This window comes from Magnolia sinica, chromosome 9, assembly GCF_029962835.1.
Source record: "Magnolia sinica isolate HGM2019 chromosome 9, MsV1, whole genome shotgun sequence".
Lineage (NCBI taxonomy): Eukaryota > Viridiplantae > Streptophyta > Magnoliopsida > Magnoliales > Magnoliaceae > Magnolia > Magnolia sinica.
Genome location: NC_080581.1, coordinates 9752913 through 9775740, shown reverse-complemented (window position 1 = coordinate 9775740; position 22828 = coordinate 9752913). Strand labels below are relative to the sequence as shown.

The window sequence follows — 22828 nt, the reverse complement described above, 5'->3', positions numbered from 1 at the left end:
ATATATATATATATATATATATATATATATTTGTTTTTACTGCATGCAGCATCGTCTAGGGCCTTACCTCCTTTGATGGACGGCCTGGGATAAACCACATCATCAAGGTGGGGTCCACATACGTGGCCCACCAATTGGTGTAGGGTGAGGCCCACCTGCATTTGTACAGGGCCCATGACCAGGGCAGCCCGCCAGCTTTGGGTGAGGCCCACCTGCATTTGTGCAGGGCCCATTACTAGGGCAGCCCGACAATCTGCCAACGTAAAAAGAAAAACGGCCCCTAGCTGCATGCCGTTTGAATCCCCCTTCAGCCTCGATTTTTAGCTCGATCACGGCCATCTCTGACCATTTCTTTCGACCTATATCAGTGATCGACGGAGGCATGGCGGCTGCCATTTTTCCAGCCAAGGAACGGCCTGAACAGGAGCGTTTTCTTCCTAATTTCCGGACTGTTTTCAGTCTGATTTTTGGGGCATGCTGCAACTCAAACAAAGCTCATGTTCAAGACGCACTGCCAGCCATTTTCGACTGATTTTCACCTGTTCTATAGGCTAGATATGTAGCTGATTGCAGGCTGCGTTCTCAGCTGTTTTTCAGCTGAGAAACCAACCGTTTATAGGTCTGTTGGACGTCTGATGCGGCCATCTCCTGAGCCGTTTCTCGGTCAGATTTAGAGCTCAAATAGGGCTTGTTTGTGGGCTGTTCCTGGGCCGAGTTTCAGTCCCCAGCTGGGGCCATTCCCATGCCGTTGTTTGGCCCCAAACAAAGCCCGTACTTCGGCCTGTTCGGTCCTTAGAACAATGCCTGAACGCAGGCCACATCCAGCTTCAAAACAGAGCTTGTTTTTGGCTCTACGTGCGGTCCCACTAAGGGGCATTTTCAGTCACGATCTTAGCCCTGTTTAGTGGGTTGTTTGGGGTGTCAGTGAGGTGCGATGGAGCCTTAGTGTAGAATTTATCTTAGAGTTGCATAAAAGGGTGGAGGGAGAGGTTTAGTGGGTTGACAACTTCCTGAACCTCGTGATCATTGGCAGAGGCCACACTTGAGATTGAATCCCAATACTCATCATCGTCAAGTTCCATGCAGTGTGCACTTGGGATGGGATCACATTCCTCACATTCTATTCCTAGATTGGGTTGAGGTTCGAATAAACTAACCTCTACCTCATCAGTGTAATCATGTGTGTCATGTGAGTGAAGTGTGTCACTATCATTATATTTGAAAGACACCCACGTCTCTTGATCATTCCTTTGGAAAGTCATCGAGATCAACTCATCGGGAAATTGAACCATATGATCATTAATGAACTTCAACTCTTCATTCATAATTTTAGCTTCTTCCACAAGTGAGTTAGGATCACTTTCATCGCATTGTGTTTCTAAATTGAGTTGTAACTGGGACGAACGTGCCTCCAATGCCTGATCAATGCGCAATGCAAGTGCTTTTATTGTTTTTCTAAGGCCCAAAAAATCATATATGTCACCCTGAAGTGTCTTTTCTTGGGTCGTTTCTGATTGAGTTTCAAAAGTAGAAGATCCAAGAAAATGTTCACAAGGGTGTATTGCTGGTTCATCTTTCCAATTTTGATGTTTCCACTGATCATAGTCATATAGATCATATGTGGGAGAATCTGGTGGTTGGTAATACATATTATCACTCATAATATAATCACGTATTGTTTTCTTTTTATCGGATGGGTGATAATAATTCTCACTCGCATAGTTATGATAACCCCAACAATCACGTACTGTTTTGTTAATCCATGGGGTTTAATTGTTCTCCTGCACATGATCATGTAAAGAGTTCTTAACCAGTAGATCTTTATATTCTGATCGGTTCTCGATGATAGTTTCAGAAAAGTTTTGAGACATAGGTTGATTTCTATCATAATCATCATCCCAATATATGTTATTCTTCTCAGCATACTGACGTTCCCACTCGTGCATATACATGGTGAAACCTGAACTCTGAATTTAATTCTAAGAAAAACAAAAGAAAAGATCCTATAACAATATGGAAAGTAAGAGGAGGAGAAGTTAGAAGGAAGGTACCAAGTTAGAAATTTCTATGTTAAGTTCCTGCAAAAGAAAACAAAAGAAATTAGTTCCTAAAAATAGAAATTCTAAAGTTAGAAAATTCTAAAATGAAAATAGAAAGTTAATTTCTAAAAAAAAGTTTCCTAAACCTAGAATTAGAAAGTTTCTAAAAATAAAGGAAAAATGAGTTAGTTTCTAAAATTAGGAAGAATTTCTAAAATGAAAAATAACTAACCTAGTTTCTAAAAACAAAAGAGGAAAGTTCTAAACCTAAAGTTAGAAAGTTCTAATTTAGAAATCCTAATCCAAAAATAGAAAGCAATGTTAGTTTCTAAAAAAGAAAAAAAAATTCTAAAATAAATGAAAGCCTAGAAATAGAAAATTTCTAAAAATAGAAAGTTAGTTTCTAAAAAGGAAACTTAGAATAAGAAAGTTTCTAAAACTAAAATCCTAATTCTAAGAATAGAAGAAGTAAAGAAATCAGAAAGAGGTTACCAAATTAGAAGTTTATGTTAGGATCCTACAAAACAGGAAAACAGATTAGTTTCTAAAAATAGAAAAAAATTCTAACCTAAAATTTAAAAAATCATAATCTGAAACTAATCCTGAAACTAGTTAGTTTCAGAAAAACGTAACAGTCCATCCCCAGCAACGGCGCCAAAAACTTGTTCACTCCCCAAGTATATGGTTGTATGTTATCTGAAAATAACCAGAACTAGAACTAGAATAAGATAAAATCTAAATCAAGTGAATTTGAGGAATAATGGTGAAATAGTAAACTAAAATATGTAGAATTCAGAGGTAGGGAACTAGGGATTTAGAGGATCCACTTGTAGAGATTAGGGATATCTACGGTCGATTCATGATCTCAACTGGAATTCGAGTCCCATCTTCATCCAGTTGGAAGATATATCACTAAAATTGAATTTGAACTTTTGTTGATCTATTTTTCAAGAGATAAGACGGTTGTAAATTAGAATGGATTCCATCACAAAACCATGCCCATGAGACAAAGTAAATAACAGAATTAAACTAATCCACAACCAATCAGAGAGATGTATGAATGTCAGGAAGAGTTCCATCATCCAACCATGCCCAGGAGACAATGGTGAACAACAGGGATTCCTAAATTCATAATCCCTATAATGAAAGAACATGCTCCAAGCTATCGCAGATCTATTGTAATTTTAGTCACAACAAACCATTAAAAACTGGAAACATTCCTATTAATCAAACTAAAATCAACATCAGTTCATAACCATGAATCCAATTAGTAGAATCACCCCATCACGCTACAAGCTTCACCTCTTAGCCCTAGCTAAGAGGTTTAGCCCGCCATGATGCAGCTAACCCTTTAACAAAAACAAAAATAAAAAGAAAAGAAACAAAACAAAATTATTATCTCCCTCTCACGTCCAAGCCAAGCCAAGATAGCCCCTCCCTCTCTCTATTTTCTTGCTTATATGGGTTAAGAGGTCGGTCGGCTGGGAGTTAACAATCCATAAGGAGTTGCGTGCAGCGGTGGAGTGGAGGCTGAAGTTGGTTGCATGCGTAAGATGTTCGCAGCAGTAGATTTGGAAACCTCTTGCGTTCGATTTGATTTTGCGGTGGATATCTCCCGAACTCTTCATTATCCAACCGTTCAGACTCTTTAAGACTGGTCGGCCCTTCCTTAGAAAGGTTTTGAACGGTCCAGATGGACAGACCGATCCTTGCTATGATTGCAAAACAGCCCAGATCGGTCGGGTCTCGGATGCGCGTCCTGCTGTGTATTACATGCAAAAAATTCGATTTGCATTAGCTGTGGGGCCCCAGATTAATGCTGACTTGTAAATCTAGTCCGTCTATTGAATGCATGTCAAAAAACCAACTGGAAATGGATGGTTTCGGCTGTCTCTTGATGCGGCCCACCTGATCTATTGTTTGGTGATGATTCGACCCTTCAGCGAGTAAGAGAGCAGATTCTGACGTGTCTTGGGCCAAGATCTCCTAAGGTGCGGTCGATTTCTCCTCCTAAGTGCATTGGATGGATCGGATCAACCTTCCGGATGATGAAGGTGGGCCATGCATCCTCCCAACGGACGTCCGTGCGTAACGAGAAAACAGAGACTCGTTTCTCTGTTTAAGGAAAGTCAGTCAAAGTGACTCTGACCAAACGCAGTGGTCTAGTGCACTTCCAGTTCATGTACACGGTGCACACACCTCATGTATGTGGGTCCCAATGTGATTTTTATGAGAAATCCTCTCCATCCATTCCATTTCTTACCTCATATAAAGGGTTGAGTCCAAATTCGAAGCACGTCCAGATCTCAAGTGGGTCCCGGATTGATAATTCATGGTCTAATTTGACCATTGGGCCACTTCCAAAGGGATCCAATGGCTGAATTTGACTTTTACGGTTAATTTATAGTCCTTAGGCCATATATACAGTTTCAAGCCAATCGGATGGCGGGAAACCCAATAATCTCGCATTCTGGACATCTTTCAGGCCACTTGAGCTTCAGTTTCTTGATTTTCTCGGATCTCTGACATGTAAATCCGTCGATCTTGTTCCCTTTGAGTCCGTCCCTTGCCTTGGTAAATTCTGAGCATCAAATCCGTGCTTTGAGCACCTATTTCAGTTTAAGCTTGTAATTACACCTTGCATCACAAACACGATTAAAATGGGTCATTAAACAATATCATGTTCATAAATCTAGGTAGTAATTGGGGTCTGATATGCAATATTTGACCCTCAACACAACCCCCAACCAGCATTTTGCTAGTCCCGAGCAAAGTATGTAAAAAATAAGTTGAGAATTACAGGACAATTTCTATGAAGTCAAGTGATTTTTGAAAAGTAATCTGGATATGAGAATTCTAAGATGCATGAATGTTGGGCATTACTTCCTCCTGGAATCAAGCGCACAGTAAATTTTATAATCAAGTTTAAAGTATTTATGCATTAATTAGAATAATTCTAAACATTGAGTACCATGAGTGTATAATGAAATCTCTGCTTACCATCATTGAGAGATCCAATTGTCAATTTCCATAATACATTGATGATTGAATGAGCATTCAGGACAACCAAAACGTAAACCAGAACTTTCCTTATAGATCACCTTTTCCTTCTTCCAGTTTTTAATTTTTCATCAAAAGCAACTCCAAGGAGGGGAATCGAATCTGCACCTGTAGGGAGCAAACCTATGGTGAAGATCGTACACCCAACCCTTTTCACATATCATCCATGGGGAATTAAATTTACACCTATAGGGAGCAAACCCATGGTGAAGATTATTCGCCCAACCCTTTCCAAAAGTATCTGTTTTTTTTTTTTTTTTTAGCTCGGTATTTTCTTTTTCTTCAATTGATCATGACGGGCAAATTTTCTTGGCTGGTTCCTTACATGCTTAGTGATTACCAAGTTAACCCTTCAATATCAAACTGAAACCTTAATGTGGAAGCGAGATGTGACTTGTGACATCATGACTCAATCAATGTTTACAACTTCTAATTCTGGATTAATAATTCAAACTTAACTGTAAAATCTAATATAATCGATAACTGAATCCAGAGACATAAATTACCAACATCATGTATCTTGAAATTCTAAGTGCCCTAAATGGCCGTCAAAATCACTTCGAATTCACAAGAAATTCTAAAAAAATTTCTCAATTTTTGCTCAAGACCAAGAAAACACTAATTAGGTTACCTAATCTCCCACCCCCAACCTAAAATCTACATTGTCCTCAATGTAAAAGATATGAGCATGCAATGCACATGAGATACGAAAATTGAAAGAGAAGTGATGGAAAGATAGTACCTGGACGAAGGACTCAAGAGGCTTTTTCCAAAGAGATATCAGCATGAAAGCGGGTCAGCATAAGAGTGAAACTAATAAAATCAAACTATCCTAAAATAACATATCAAGCAAACTAAGCTAACGGCATAAAACCATCTATCCTAGAACAACATAAAGCAAACTATCCTAGTCCTATGAAAGCAAGGAAAAACTACTCGATCATGCCGCAAGGTTCCTCTTCCGGCCAGTATCTTGATAAGTTTCTCAATAAGTTCCTCAACAAGATCATCCAAAAGCCCTTTTTGTAATAAGCTTAGATGCCTTGGAGCATAAATTTCTAGAGAAATTTATGAACCTCAACATAAGGTTTTCTTTTAATTTCCCGAGATGTCCAAAGTATATATGATTCACCTGTGACAGAGAAAGTTTTAGAGTTACTACACCAGGGTAAATCGGAGACTATAGGTAGATAAAATTCAGAAAAATTCTTAGGAAGTAATGTAGTCTCAACACATTCCGAACTTCGAGACTTCGGTTCAATTTTCAGCTCCTCTTTCTTTAATGGCAAATATTCAGGGTCTGGGGAAGGAGGGGCTTCAGATTAAGGGTTCTCTCGGTCAGTGATGACTACTGAGGTACTGTCTTGTGAGGCATCCACTATTTCATGTATCATGAGGTCGTCAGAATCCACAAAGTGTGCCACGCATGTAGTCAAAGGGTTGGGACAATCAACTGAGAGTGACTCGTCTCCTGCATCGAAGTCTGTGATGATTTGTCTAAGGATTCCATTATCTTTTGAAGTGGATGGACGCATGCTCGCTTGCTCTTGCCCTTCATAGACAGATGGACAAATAATAGGCGAAGAATTGATGTGAAGACTCTGGCCATTGAAGCTTCTCAGTGGAGGCATTGAATCGTCTAAAGTGTGTAGCTTAGATTGTGGCCTCAACTAGGTAGTTTCAAATTCCAGAGTCATATAAAGCAAATCGTCCATCACCCGAATCATATCATCATTCAATTCAGGGTAGTGGTCCAAACATGCATCACAGGGGTTGGAAGGGTTAGTTGAAATTGGTTCATTATCCACATTCAAATCAGTCATGTCAGATAGGTGGAGTAGATCATTATGGTTGACAACTTCCTAAACCCCTTGATCATTGGCAGGGGCCACACTTGAGATTGAATCTCAACACTCATCATCGTCAAGTTCCATGCAATGTGCACTTGGGATGGGATCACATTCCTCACATTCTATTCCTAGATTGGGTTGAGGTTCGAATAAACTAACCTCTACCTCATCAGTGTAATCATGTGTGTCATGTGAGTAAAGTGTGTCACTATCATTATATTTGAAAGACACTTACGTCTCTTGATCATTCCTTTGGACAGTCATCGAGATCGACTCATCGGGAAATTGAACCATATGATCATTAATGAACTCCAACTCTTCATTCGTAATTTTAGCTTCTTCCACAAGCGAGTTAGGATCACTTTCCTCACATTATATTTCTAGATTGAGTTGTAACTGGGACAAACGAGCCTCCAATGCCTGATCAATGCGCAATGTGAGTGCTTCTATTATTTTTCTAAGGCTCGAAAAATCATATATGTTACCCTGAAGTGTCTCCTCTTGGATCGTTTCTGGTTGAGTTTCAAAGGTAGAAGATCCAAGAAAATGTTCATTAGGGTGTATTACTGGTTCATCTTTCCAATTTTGATGTTTCCACTGATCATAGTCATATGGATCATATGCGGGAGAATCTGGTGGCTGGTAATACATATTATCACTCATAATATAATCACTCATTGTTTTCTTTTTATTGGATGGATGATAATAATTCTTACTCGCATAGTTATGATAACCCCAACACTCATGTACTGTTTTGATAATCCGTGGGGTGTAATTGTTCTCCTGCACATGATCACATAAGGACTTCTTAACCGGTAGATCTTTATATTCTGATCGGTTCTCGATGATAGTTTCAGAAAAGTTTTGAGACAGGTTGATTTATATCATAATCATCATCCCAATATATGTTATTCTTCTCAGCATATTGACGTTCCCACTCGTGCATATACATGGTGAAACCCGAACTCTGAATCTAATTCTAAGAAAAACAAAAGAAAAGATCCTACAAAAATATGGAAAGTAAGAGGAGGAGAAGTTAGAAGGAAGGTACCAAGTTAGAAATTCCTATGTTAAGATCCTGCAAAAGAAAAAAAAAAAGAAATTAGTTCCTAAAAATAGAAATTCTAAAGTTAGAAAATTCTAAAATGGAAATAGAAAGTTAGTTTCTAAAAAAAGTTTCCTAAATCTAGAGTTAGAAAGTGTCTAAAAATAAAGGAAAAATGAGTTAGTTTCTAAAATTAGGAAGAGTTTCTAAAAAGGAAAATAACTAACCTAGTTTCTAAAAACAAAAGAGGAAAGTTCTAAACGTAAAGTTAGAAAGTTCTAATTTAGAAATCCTAATTCAAAAATAGAAAGCAATGTTGGTTTCTAAAAAAAAAAAAATTCTAAAATAAATGAAAGCCTAGAAATAGAAAATTCCTAAAAATAGAAAGTTAGTTTCTAAAAAGGAAACCTAGAATAAGAAAGTTTCTAAAACTAAAATCCTAATTCTAAGAATAGAAGAAGTAAAGAAATCAGAAAGAGGTTACCAAATTAGAAGTTTATATCAGGATCCTACAAAACAGGAAAACAGATTAGTTTCTAAAAATAGAAAAAAATTCTAACCTAAAATTAAAAAAATCCTAATCTGAAACTAATCCTGAAACTAGTTAATCTCAGAAAAACGTAACAGTCCATCCCCAGCAACGGCGCTAGAAACTTGTTCACTCCCCAAGTATTGGGTTGTGATGTGGTAATAAACTCGGTGAGACCGAGGTTGAATCCACGGGGACTGAAACCTGTATGTTATCTGAAAATAACCAGAACTAAAACTAGAATAAGATAAAATCTAAATCAGGTGAATTTGAGAAATAATGATGAAATAGTAAACTAAAATATGTAGAATTCAGAAGTAGGGAACTAGGGATTCAGAAGATCCACTTGTAGAGATCAGGGAGATCTACGGTCGATTTATGATCTCAACTGGACTTCGAGTCCCATCTTCATCCAGTTGGAAGATATATCACTAAAATTGAATCTGAACTTTTGTTGATCTAGTTTTCAAGAGATAAGACAGTTGTAAATTAGAATGGATTCCATCACAAAACCATGCCCATGAGACAAAGTAAACAACAGAATTAAACTAATCCACAGCCAATCAGAGAGATGTATGAATGTCAGGAAGAGTTCCGTCATCCAACCATGCCCAGGAGACAATGTTGAACAACAGGGCTTCCTAAATTCATAATCCCTATAATGAAAGAACATGCTCCAAAGCTATCACAGATCTATAGTAATTTCAGTCACAACAAACCATTAAAAACTAGAAACATTTCTATTAATCAAACTAAAATCAACATCAATTCATAACCATGAATTCAATTAGTAGAATCACCCCATCACACTACAAGCTTCACCTCTTAGCCCTAGCTAAGAGGTTTATCCCGCCATGATGCGGCTAACCCTTAAACAAAAATAAAAATAAAAAGAAAAGAAACAAAACAAAATTACTATCTCCCTCTCACGTCCAAGCCAAGCCAAGATAGCCCCTCCCTCTCTCTATTTTCTTGCTTATATGGGTTAAGAGGTCGGTCGGCTGGGAGTTAACAATCCATAAAGAGTTGCGTGCGGCGGTGGAATGGAGGCTGAAGTTGGTTGCATGCATAAGATGTTCGCAGCAGTAGATTTGGAAACCTCTTGCATTCAATTTGATTTTGCAGTGGATATCTCCCGGACTCTTCATTATCCAAACCGTTCAGACTCTTTAAGACTGGTCGACCCTTCCTTGGAAAGGTTTTGAACGGTCCAGATGGACAAACCGATCCTTGCTACGATTGCAAAACAGCCCGGATCGGTCGGGTCTCGGACGCACGTCTTACTGCATATTACATGCAAAAAATCCGATTTGCATTAGCTGTGGGGGCCCTGATTGATGCTGACTTGTAAATCCAGTCCGTCTATTGAATGCATGTCGAAAAACCAACTGGAAATGGATGGTTTCGGCTGTCTCTTGATGTGGCCCACCTGATCTATTGTTTGGTGATGATTCAACCCTTCAGCGAGCAAGAGAGCAGATTCTGACGTGTCTTGGGCCAAGATCTCCTAAGGTGCGATCGATTTCTCCTCCTGAGTGCATTGGATGGATCGGATCAGCCTCCCAGACGATAAAGGTGGGCCATGCATCCTCCCAACAGACGTCCGTGCGTAACGAGAAAACAGAGACTCGTTTCTCTGTTTAAGGAAAGTCGGTCAAAGTGACTCTGGCCAAACGCAGTGGTCCGGTGCACTTCCAGTTCATGTACACGGTGCACACACCTCACGTATGTGGGTCCCAATGTGATTTTTATGAGAAATCCTCTCCATCCATTCCATTTCTTACCTCATATAATGGGTTGAGTCCAAATTCGAAGCACGTCCAGATCTCAAGTGGGTCCCAGATTGATAATTCATGGTCTGATCTGACCATTGGGCCACTTCTAAAGGGATCCAATGGCTAAAATTTGACTTTTATGGTTAATTTATAGTCCTTAGGCCATATATACAGCTTCAAGCTAATCGGATGGCGGAAAACCCAATAATCTCGCATTCTGGACATCTTTCAGGCCACTTGAGCTTCAGTTTCTTGATTTTCTCGGATCTCTAGCATGTAAATCCGTCGATCTTGTTCCCTTTGAGTCCGTCCCTTGCCTTGGTGAATTCTGAGCATCAAATCCGTGCTTTGAGCACCTATTTCAGTCCAAGCTTGTAATTACACCTTGCATCACAAACACAATTAAAATGGGTCATTAAACAATATCATGTTCATAAATCTAGGTAGTAATTAGGGTCTGATATGTAATATTTGACCCTTAACACTATGGTCTCACACTGACTTGGCTCGGTCCGTTTTTCACGGACTGAGTTGGGGCAGTATGCTCTAAGCTCACCAAAGACGCACTCCTCTCTGTTTTCTCCCTCTCTCTGTTTTCTCTTTCTTTCTCACCTCTCTTTCTGTGTGGAGTCTGAGAGAGATGAACCTCCCCATTTATAGGTAGGGAGAGGAGAGGTCCAGTGGTTGAGATTGGTTCTTCAAATCCCTAAGCAACGGTCGTCGGTGCCTGCCTTTATTTTTACCGAAACAAAAAGTTCGGCTGGACATTCCTCCATGCTTGGTTGCTTTTGGTTTGAAAGAGAAGGACCTCTCCGGCAGGTGTGAGGATGCCGACAACCCTCCACGTAAACCGACGCAGTTCTCCCTATTACGCCAGCAGTTCGATCGCCCTCTACGGATCCCGTTGTTTATGATAAAAAGGACGGTTAATATCGATTTCCTTCGTTTGTTTTCGGGGGGCCTCATCCTTATACCGTTCCGTTGGGGTGGACCCCACCGACAAAATGGATGGTCCGGATTGCCCGAAAGAGGTCGAGGTGGCTCACTTAGGGGTTTGAAACCCATCAGTTTCAAATGCTGAAAGTGGCCGGAAGGATTTCTCTTATTTTTGCAAATGGTCGGTCAACAACCATTTGACCACTCCACCTTGTCCAGTGCACATCGTGCACCATAGTCCAAGGTGCACGCGCACCTTGTGTGAGGTCTCACATGATGTTTGTGATAAATCTATACCGACCATTCGCTTACGGGTCCCGGTACATGGGCCTTGGCCCACTTTAAAGTAGGGCTGAGGCCCAGGTGGGCCGTTACACACCTCTCGGGGCTATATTTGGCCCATATAATGCGATGTGATGGTCAAATGGGCACAAGGTTTTGTTTCAATGGTAGAATAGGGATTCAAGGGGTTCCAGCGCCTGGTTGGCCATAACTTATTATTCCAAGGTTGTTAGTGGATGTATTGCGCCAATGTGACTTAGTTAATTTGTTCATAACTTGTTTTAATCTAAGGGTTTGCTAGGCTTTACTTTCCGGCTGGTGTTGGGTTCGACGTGGCTCCTTCAGTTCTTGGTGGTCGGCTTTATCATTAAACGGGAGTCTTAACCTACACGTGCAAAGTTTAAGTTGTTTTGTTTAATCGTCTTTAATCCCTATAACCAGGGTCCTCAGGGGTAACACCTGTGAACTAGAGGTATGGGTTGTTACAGTGTGTGTGTGTGTCTGTATGTGTGTGTGTGTAACAAAAAGGTTCCAAAGGATCTTTAATGGCTAGGCATGAGCGATTGAGCTTCGCCGAAAATGGTCCATTGAACTCGTTGGATTTTTTTGTCAATGTTTGATAAATCGAGTTTAATCGCTCGAGATGAATCAAAGATTCCTTCGATTCCTTAATCGATCATGCTCATTCTTTGAGTGCTCGAATTAAATTAATTTTAGGCGAAATGCTTGTTAGACATTTTTTGTCATGTTTGGTCAATCAATCGAACTTTACTCGAACACACCAATGAGTCTATTGGTTTGGGCAGTTTGTTTTCCAGTAGTTCGGGACTTCTATAACCTATCTTATCATATTTCGATTAGGCTTCTAAAGCTAAATGATAATTATACAAGGTTTTTCTATTAATGCAAGGATCATCTAAAGGTTCAAGGTTTATTTTGGGTTAAGGTTAGGCTCATTAAGGCACCTCATATACCTGTTATTCACTTCCTTGATTTTTCGGTCTTTACGTGTCTTCAGCCTTCGGCTTCTAAGGGCTCAACTGACTCCCTAACACACAGACGCACATGATTGACAAATAAGGTGCATAAATAAGTGCACTAACAATTTCTATCAGAGATAATAGTTAGAAAGCATGAAAGATTGTCAAATAATAGTCGAAAAGTACAAAAATTTACTAAAGCGCAATGGTAAAAGAAGAGTGAGTCGAAAAATAATGGTAAAGGAAATTCCCAAGTATAGGAAAAATGACTATTGCCATTTTTATCTAGAAAAAAAAGAAGATTATAAAAGTAAAGTTTCAAAATGGGTGCTATCTTGGCACTCATAGGGTACCCTAGTGTGTTTAGCAAAAAAAAAAACAAGAAAGGAAATGTTACTATTACACTAACCATGACCCCGTCACACATTTAATAACGTATGTACACAATTTTAATTTAATTTAATTTGTTATTTTAAACTAAAGCTAGTAAAATCCCATTCAGAGTAAAACATGAATTCTACAAGCATATTTTCTAACGTCATCCAAATCCAACTGCAAACTAAAGCTAAATAGAATTCCATTCGAAACAAAACACGAATTCTACAATAATATTTTCTAACATCCATCTCCCAACAAAAACCCTACTTAACGTGATCGGTTAAATAATTAAACATCTCATCCAATCTCTTATCGGATGACCCACCTTCATGGACTGCTTGCCTTGCCGCCCAACTCAGCTCTTTAGCCCTTCCCCGAACCTCCTTCCTCCATATCTTTACCCATTAGGTCCTCCACTCCTTTACAATTCATGCCCCGCCTGATGATAGTTCCCTCCTCGGCACCGGTGCAACCGACTATCTTAACCCCAACTTAGAGTTCATCCACTATGAAATTGGTGTTCAAGAGGTGCTCAACAATCATTGGCCAAGCTAGGATCGACACCCCTCTCGAAATGCTCTCCAGCACTAAGTTCCAGCCACAATGACTCAGGAACCCTCTAATGGCTAGGTGGGCGAGGGTTCACCTTTGTGGGGCCCATTCTCTTATGATCAGACCTCTCTCTTTTATCCTCTCTTCCATTCCATCAGGCGGGGACCATGTTATCGATCGTACTGCCTAGATGAATGGTTGGCCTAATATCTCCAATCCTAAGGCAACCTTGTCTAGTTGGGTGTTAGAGATGTGTGTTTGGGTCCCAAATGATGCATAGATGACAGAACATGGTGATATGCTACATTTGTCCAACCATTCAATGCATTTACTTGTCGGGTATTTATTCGGGGCCACATCATCTCACGTCTGCTTTGCATCCTCCATTTCTTTGTACAACAAAACAGGTCCCACACACCATGCGTTCGCCCCGTTCCTGTAAAAGGACTCTAAAGCAGGCACATAATCAGTCTCCATTTCTAAAAAGTTGTTAACAACTACACCCCAGTTGTCTATTTTCGGCTCCTCGATCTCCATCATGAATTGAGCAAGCGGGTCTGTAGTCGGGTCGAAATTATAAATAAATTCGGGTAGATCTGCTAAAGTTAGCAGGGTAGTCACCGGGACGTTGATATGATGGAATCTCGCAAATTTGGCATAGGCAACCCTACTTAGCCGGTTTGGTTGTGGAAGTAGCTCGTCCTACCCTAAAATCATATATGGTACATCGAGTAACTCATTCTGGTTTGCGAGATATGCCTGTTTTAAGGTTCTGATGGTCTTGATGACTTCTGCCTCCGATCAGGCCTTCTTTGATCCATCTTGAACATGAAAGCGTTCGCAACCCGCTTTACATCGGTCCCCTTCACTTTAAAAGAACTAGTCCTCGAGTTCTCGTATTGCTTCGATCCTTGATACTCGGCCTCGTATGCCGTAACGATACCCAAATCAAAAGTTATGATCAATTTACGATCCACCTTCTTTTGGTCCAACCATGCTAGGAATGTATCCGTGACACGTTCTACATCAAACCCCTCAACTTGAAAAAAACTCGTCCTCGAGTTACTCAAGGAACTTGACTCATGATTTTGAGATAACTTCTGATGTCGATATTTATTAGTTATTTTCTTGTACTTGTCATTAGACTCTTAAGCTGACACAATATATGTACTCATACTTTCCTTGACTTGACTAGTATCGATTGGTTCCTTCACTACAATCTTTAAGATCTGACATTCTTTCTGACTTACTTGACAGTAAGAGCGGTTGGGCAAGCTAGCCCCAGTGACAAGGCTTATGTGATGTTGGATGTCCCTCATGGGGGTAATCCATGGAGTAAATCTTTGAGCCAGACTTCTTTAAATTCACTCAGGAAAGGCCTTAAACTTGGAAGAATGTTTAAGGGTTTCAATTTCTCGCCCTTTTCCACTGTGGCGTATACCTCACCGGCTTCCTTAGATTCCTCCACTAAACTTTGAATGGTCAAGAGGGAGCTCCTCTCTATTTTAGAAGCTTCAAGGTGTTTCTTTGGTGTTATAGGGATAAGGATTATCTTTCGACCGTCCTTAACAAAGACATAAACATTGTCTCATCCTCGGTGGGTCGCATCACGGTCTGACTGCCATGGTCGACTGAGTAACATATGGCATGCTTCCATATCTGCCACGTCACAAAGTATCCGATCTTTAAAAGTTTTACCAATTGAAAATGAGACAGTGCATTGTTCAGTTATCTTGGTCTCGTTTACTTTTTTTATCCAACCAATTGAGTACAGGGAAGGATGTTTTGTCATTGGTAGCTGCAACTTGTCCACCATCACTCTTGAGATGATGTTCTCACTGCTGCCACTGTCTATGATTATATCATAGACTTTTTAATTGGCGGTACACCGCGTACGAAATATATTGTATCACTGTAGATGTAATTCCTTCTGTGGGGTGTACACTAATCGCCTCATAACCAGAGATTCGCCACGATCCTCACCTGTCCATTCATCACCATTTGCTCTTTTCTTAGTGACTTGTTTATGTTCATCAAAGCCAATGTCTTCTCCTGCGGCCTCACATTCAATACCCTCTTTATTTATGGTTAAGTGTGTTACGGGATATTGAGGGCAGGTGTTTGATAAGTGGCCCGGTTGGCCACAGCGGTTACAATTGTTCGATTTTAGCCAAATGTAAGGATTTGAAATCCTACTCGGGCCTGCTGTTGTGAGTGCTACATGTTGAGGCCTAAATAAGCTACTCCTCGTATCATGGTTTGCGGTTGTATGAGGTTGAGGATATTCTCCTACTGGTTCTTTTCCTCGTGTCAGCACTGGATCCCGCGTAGGACCCGTCATGAGATGTTGAGTTGAAGGATAAAAATGATTATAGACTCTCGCAAGTTGCGTTTTTGCCCTACTTGCCAACTAAATCGCTTCATCCACGGTCCCAACTGGGTGCATCTGAACTCGATCCTGAATTGTGGATTGTAATTCACTTATAAACTGTGCTACCTTCTGTGATTGAGATTTTGATAGATTATTTCGTAATACCAACCGCTGAAATTCTTCAGTGTAATTTGTGACGGTTTGATTTCCTTCTCGGCAATTCTGGTATTGATGAAATAATATCTGCTCATAATCACTGGAGAGAAATCGTGATCGAAGAAGGCGTCTCATCCATGGCCATGATGAGATGGACGCCTTGTTCTGTCAGGCATATGAGAGTTGTAATTGCTCCCACCATGCAGAAGCATCAGATTTTAATTTAAATGCTACCGATTTTACCTTTTTATGATCTGACATGTCTATGTAATCAAAATATCTCTCTATTTTGGCTAGCCAATCGAGGAAATCTTCTATGCGTAATAAACCATTAAAAATAGAAAGTTTGGCCTTAACTCGATAGTATCTTTCGGCAATATATAGATGATCGCTTCCATGGATTTGTCATCAGGCAAAGCCTTCATTAAGGTCCATATCGCTAGAACTTGAATCATCTGGTATAGCCCTATGATTTATCATTGGTAGTGCTCTACGAAAATCGGGGTTGTGCTGTATAGCAACCACGGGCAATGGAGCAACCATAGGCGGTGGAGAATAGCCTAGTGCTCAGGGTGAAATTAGCGCATCTGTAAGATGGTCGAAGATTGCTTGCAACCCTTGCATAGTCAATTGACTTTTTCGGTGGAAAGCTTCCATTCTTTTCAAAAGATAACGAATCCCTGGATTACCGTCTAAAGATTTTTATTCATACCTTTATTGTTTTCCATCGGCCCGAGGGGAACCTGTCTCTGATACCAATTGACGCAGGGATGAACGTGATGAGGTCGATCACTGTCTTCCTCAAGGATAATTACTCCAAACCCACGGAGCTTCTTTGGACTCCTCATAGAGACTTCTCGAATCCACGAGGAAAAGAAATAGAAATAATTTTAAGATATATGAAAGAAACTTCTTGATTGATTGATTAATGAAATAAACGAGTCTACAACCCTTTAAATAGGGATACCAAGACTAGGAAGAAGTTTAAGAATTAAACTATAACTAAAACTCCCTAAAATTCGTAACTTACTATAAATAGTAAATTTTCTATTTATAGTAAGTGTCCTATGTGGCTTAATCACATTATTCTTCTAATTTTTCTAAACACTTTTCATGTTGGACGCAACTCCTAAAGCCCAATGGATGAAAAGTTATAATTAAACTAAAACTTATTATTTATGATAAAAACAAAATTAAACATGGAATTCGGCCGTCAATATGATGGAATCTTTCAAATTTGGCGTGGGTAACCTGGCATAGCCGGGTTGGTTGGCTAATGTAGCTCGTGCTACCCCAAAATCATATACGGTATGTCGAGTAACTCATTCCGGTTTGCGAGATATGATTATTATAAGGTTCTGACAGTTTTGATGACTTCTTCCTCCGATTGGGCCTTCTCTAATCCATCTTGGACTTGAAAGTGTTCGCGACCCACTCTACATCAGCCAATCTTTAATATGGCCTTTCATTATGTTGGGCCCACCTAGGACCTATCTTCAATGTAAATTATCCATCATGTGGGGCTTACCTTCATTGTGGATCATCTAGTGAGGCCCACCCATGATGTGGGCTATCTATCATGTGGATCCAATGTTAAATTTGGGCCATTAGCACGTAGAACATTGGATGTGGATTGTTTATCATGCATAGGCCCACCTTTAAGGTAGACCGTCCATTATATGGGCCTAGTTTAAAATTGCGGGTCGTTCATCATTTTGGGCCCACCTTGGATTTGGGTCATCCATCATATGGGACCCACTATAGACGTTAATTGTCCATTATGGGGGGCCACCTTCAACCACTGCTCATCATGTGGAACCCACCTTTGATGTGGACCTATTGCCTTATGCGCCCTACCTTTGATGTGGGTTGTCCATCATATGAGACCACCTTTAACCATCCATCACGTAAGGCACATGCACCTTTACGTTGTTTGTCCATTGTATTGGGCCATCTTTGATCCCTCTTTCAACCCCCTCCCCTGCTCTCTGTTCCCTCCTCGAGCAAAAGTAACAAAGTAATTTTATTTATTTATTTATTATTATTATTATTATTATTTACAATTTAAGCCATTTTAAAGGTTCCGGCAACTTGTAAACAATATCTTACCAACCTTTGTCACACAAGTTATAATTTACTATTGTCAGCCAAATGAATTACTTATCAACACATTCTCAAACATGCTATTACACTTAGTTTACGTTTGGTTGCACCAAATATCACGAAATATCATAGTATTTATGATTAATTAGTCTAATTTAGTTTGGTCTGTTTAGTAAACTAGTCCAGCTTGGGCCAATGTGTACCTGCTCCGTGGCCCCCCAGTTTAGCTATTCCAAATCTCTTTATTATTATTGTTGTTGCTGCTGCTGCTGCTGCTGTCATGGTGTTCTCATGCTTCCAAATATGAATGGTTTATATTCTCATTTAATGATCTTGCCCTTTGAATCTTGGACTTGAAAATGAGCCATTAAATATTCATCTTCCTACATAATCCCTCATTCAACATACATCGCCTAGATAGTATAGATTCATACCATTAACGGCTCAAATATCATTTAAGATGCACTCGGTGGTGGTAACTGCCTCCTACCATGCTGTGGTATGGTGGCACTGTACCTATCAAAACCCTTCTTTTTAGCCCCAACTTTCTAGAGTTGCATCTAGTTCACTACTAACAATTGGACCGGAACTCAAGATGTGTGAGGCTCGCAGGCCACAAATTGTATATATAAAACTCACTCCCTACACATCATGTTGTATCCATGATTCCAGGTCTTGGATATAAAAATCAACTGGATCCAAAACTCAAGTGGGCCACACCAGGAGAACAATAGGGATAGGATGCCAACCATTGGTTTATGTGTTAATCGCGTTGTTCCATGTTAATTTATGTCTTTGCCCCACAGGGAATGGCTGGAGACCTTCCTTTCACCAAACCCTTTGCACTGCACATGTTCCTGAAAATTACAAAAAATGCCACCCACAGATTTCAAGGGCAAACACCCAAAAAAAAGCATTGACATAAAAGGGAGCCCAACAATAAGTTCTATGGTCCCAAAATGCATAGGTTTCATATACTTGAAATCTAAGGTTTTAAACCAAACATGGCTGTGTCTTGCCTTTGATAGATGAAGAAGTGCAATGGTCGAGGAAAATTACCAAAATGCCCTTTATTAGAAAAAGTTACAGAAAGCTTTCTTCTGATCTTAAAAAAAAATCATTGATGGACTTTGGTCTTAGCAATCAGAACCATTTTGTAGGAAACCGACATCCCATGCACTGGGGTCCACTGTAGTTGGTGTAGATTGATCAAACGATCATAACCATCCAATAGGTTGCTATCAAATGGACGAGATCATCTTATTAGTGTGAATTTATTTTATTTTTTTACAGTTCCCCAACCACAATGGGATCTACAGTTTGGACGGCTCTGATCGCTTTACATGTATGCCACTATAGCAGCTTAAATTTCACCCATCAAGGGCATTTTGGCAAATTCACATGAACTATTAGAGATGAAATTTGGCAAGATTCTCGTACTTGAGAGAAGCTTTCATACTCGGACTGCGCATAATGGACGATACGCAGGCACTCATAAATTGCTTAGAAATTTAATAAATGGCATACAAGCAATTCAAATTGAACTGTCCAAATAATGGGTCCGATTTTAGGTGTATCATGAACCAAAAAATCATGCTTGTTTCATTATCTGACCATCGGATTGGTGGGCACTTACGTATGAACATCACTAAAGAAGGGAAAAATCTTGTCAATCTTTTTGTGGGGTGTGCGCGCGCGCGCATGCACGTGGAAAGTAAGATAATCAGAGTGATCTTTACTGACCTTGTTCCATGTATTTCTCTTTTGATAAAATGATTTGTGAGCTTGGGAGTTCTTTCCAGGCTTACATTGAAAAGCTCGGGCAGGGGAAAAATATCAAGTTGAGGTGGTTGCTTCCTCTCTTATTCAAGTGGAATTCCAGTCATCATGACGAGATTGTGGCCTCTTCTTTGTTGTCCTTTTGATATGCTCCATGAGCTTCCAACTAGCCCTAAGACTCATATGTTTGGTTAGGAAGTGCTGTTCAGCTGGCTCGCCATAATGCAGTATGAGCTCTTCTTTTCTACCGAAAAGTGATACCCGAGTCAATGTTGTTTTACCAACACTATACCAAAATCGTCAATCTGGTACGGTTGAGTATTTGGTTCGAAAACTGTCCCAAGCCGTCCATGAATTGACACGGTCATGAACCGTACCAAAGTTATTGTGTTATGGATTGTTCTTTCTACTGTTTTTTTGGCGTGTCCCAATTGAGTGTGTTATTTTCTTATTTCTTATTATTTTGTTTTATTATTTTATTTTGAAACAGATGGACGGAATGGATTTGATTAAAAAACTCTGAGTGGACGCCACAAGGCCCAAGAGGCACGTTGCTCTATCTGCCACAGACTACCGATTGGTTTTAAACACTTCCTTGCGCCAAAAGCCCGATTTCACATCTCCATCGCTTCTCCATTTCCGTCTCCCTCTCTCAATCTCCCTCTCCCTTCTGATCTCAACCCTCTCTCTCGATCTCCCTCTCACTCTCCCTTCCTCTCTCTCGATCTCCTTCTCCCTCGATCTCCATCTCTTTCAATCTCCCTCTCCCGATCTCAACCCTCTCTCTCGATCTCCCTCTCAATCTCCATCCCTATCTCGATCTCCCTCTCGTTCTCTGTAATAGGTGTGGAGCCTCTAGCACAAGTGGTGAATGCGCCAGCTGCTGCAGATCAGGGCCAAGCTGCTACTCCAGCAGTGGTCGCAGTGGTCATTGCTCTAGGCCTTGTGCTAATCTGCTTGCAGCTGCTAGGGCGAAGAATCGTGGCCGTCGAGTTCTGTAATGGCATCAATGACCTCAACAATGTCATCTTTCCGGAGGTCCGAGGAAGCTCTGCCAAGGTATTTTTGTAATTCCGCCATCTTTCCTGCCTTTTTGTCGTTGTAATCGGTGATTCAGGAGTTAGGAAGTCAAATCCGCTCTCGAGGTTCACCAGGAATGAGTTCAGGTCGACGATTGGGGTCAAGTTCGCAACTCGGAGCTTGAACGTCGACGAGAAGGTCACCAAAGCTTAGATTTGGGGGCACGACTGAGCAAGAGAGGCGATCTTCTTCAAAACCCCTCTGTTTCCATTTTTCTAATCAGTGTTTTTTTTTATATCTTGGCATGATTTTGTCTATGTGAAGCTGTAGATGCTGATCTGGGTTGGCAAGAAATGTTCTTTCTTTTATAGTATTTAGAGCTTGAGATCTGTAGCATTTTCCTGATTTGGATTTTTGGGAGTATTTTTTTTCTTATTTTTTTAGTTATAAAATGGTATAGATCTGGAATTATTAGTTGATGCTTCTTCCATGTGGATTTTTTGGAGTATATTTTTCTTTTAGTTTTATGATAGTTTGTTCTATCAGTTCTTGATCTAGATTAGTTGATTTCATAGACACATTTACATTTGCTAGATTGAGTTCCTCACCTTTGTGACTTTTTTCTTTGACGTACTTGATAACTCATGTTTGATCTGTATGTTGGGACCTCTTTGATTGATATGTATGTAAAATGTTGTTAGATTAATGATGCACACACACTGTTCGATAAAATGCTCATGAGAGATGTTTCTTCCTGGAACGCTCATCAGATCAAATTTTGCACGTCTTTATCATGGTATGGCCTTTAATCCGAAGTGTTATCTAGAGCAGATCTTTAGGTGGGTCCCATTTGCCACCCAATGATGAGTATTTGTAGCTAGATCATTAAAGCATGATCTAGCCCTAAGCTTACTCCTCGACACAACACAACGTAGGTCTATAGGTGGGTCCTGCTGAGCATCAAGTCAGCGTACTTAAGTCACAATCTCAGCTTTGAGCTTCTTTTCAACTGGGCCTCATGAGATCTCAATTCCGTCTTTCATAAGTTGTTTCTTACGTGATATCACTTGAGTCTTTCAGGAGTTGTTTCTTGACAACAAGATTCTATCTTCAACAATATGCAGTTCATTGTCAAACGGGTGCTCCTGGAACAATAATTCTTTTAGCTTGTATCAAAGGGCCCTAGCACTACACTGACCCTGAATCTGTGCCCCCAGAATGGGTCGATGTCTATATTAAAGCTCGACTTGTGGCCATTGGCACGCCTTAAATCAAACTGTCCCGATTAGATTGATCATCATCCAAGAATCAGAGTGGTTGTAGAATCCTAACCTTTGGCTAGTGAACACTAGATTGAAGTAGTCAGATCACTGGATAACATTTACTTTAACACGCCATTAAATGGCCGTCTGCATAATTCTCAGTTTATTGTCCATCTATCATAATTTGGACAGTTTCGCCGATTTGGCTACTAGCTACCATGAGATCTCTATAAGTTGGGGCTGGCAGATTCCAAACTTTTTTCCATTTGAGTTTTTATTTATTTATTTATTTAAATCGTAGTTATCAAAGAAAAAAATCACATTTGATTGAGAATTCAGAATCAACTCTGCAATGGATTCCAATTCAACTAAACCAGGAAAATATTTATAACCTTTTATAACTCCAAAAAATACTCTGAGAATTAAAAAAGAAGAAGAAGAAAAAGCATCTAATGCTTTGAGGCAATGAGACTAGCAAGATTGCCTAAAAATCTTAGAACTTCCTCTCCTAATGATGAGATTAGTTCAGATTTTAGGATCCGCTTAATGCATGGCACGGATCTTGTGTAAGTGTGCCACAACTCACCTCTTAAATATTCCAAGGTATAATCTTTTTGGATTCTTATTCATGAATAAGACTGATAAGAATGGTTGAAATTCTTATTTTGGTATAATCTTTTTGTATTAGTAACTATCATATGGTTGAAGGGG

General features: G+C 39.9%; 1 protein-coding gene across 1 annotated transcript; it reads left to right on the top strand.

Annotated features, from left to right (window-relative positions):
* The first annotated feature begins 382 nt into the window (after nucleotides 1-382).
* Nucleotides 383-21334, top strand: LOC131256464 (uncharacterized). The gene is made up of 4 exons (XM_058257350.1): nucleotides 383-458; nucleotides 574-663; nucleotides 20443-20873; nucleotides 20953-21334. Exons 1-4 carry the CDS (start codon nucleotides 383-385, stop codon nucleotides 21037-21039), a joined length of 684 nt encoding a protein of 227 aa, XP_058113333.1. The 3' UTR covers nucleotides 21040-21334.
* Nucleotides 21335-22828: the final 1494 nt, after the last annotated feature.

Bases quoted from the DNA above. Each gene is read 5' to 3' on its own strand.
- LOC131256464 (XM_058257350.1), top strand. From the start codon at position 383: ATGGCGGCTGCCATTTTTCCAGCCAAGGAACGGCCTGAACAGGAGCGT. The intron at 459-573 runs GTCTGATTTTTG...AGCTGATTGCAG, and splicing joins TAATTTCCGGACTGTTTTCA to GCTGCGTTCTCAGCTGTTTT. The intron at 664-20,442 runs GTCAGATTTAGA...TTGCGCCAAAAG, and splicing joins ATCTCCTGAGCCGTTTCTCG to CCCGATTTCACATCTCCATC.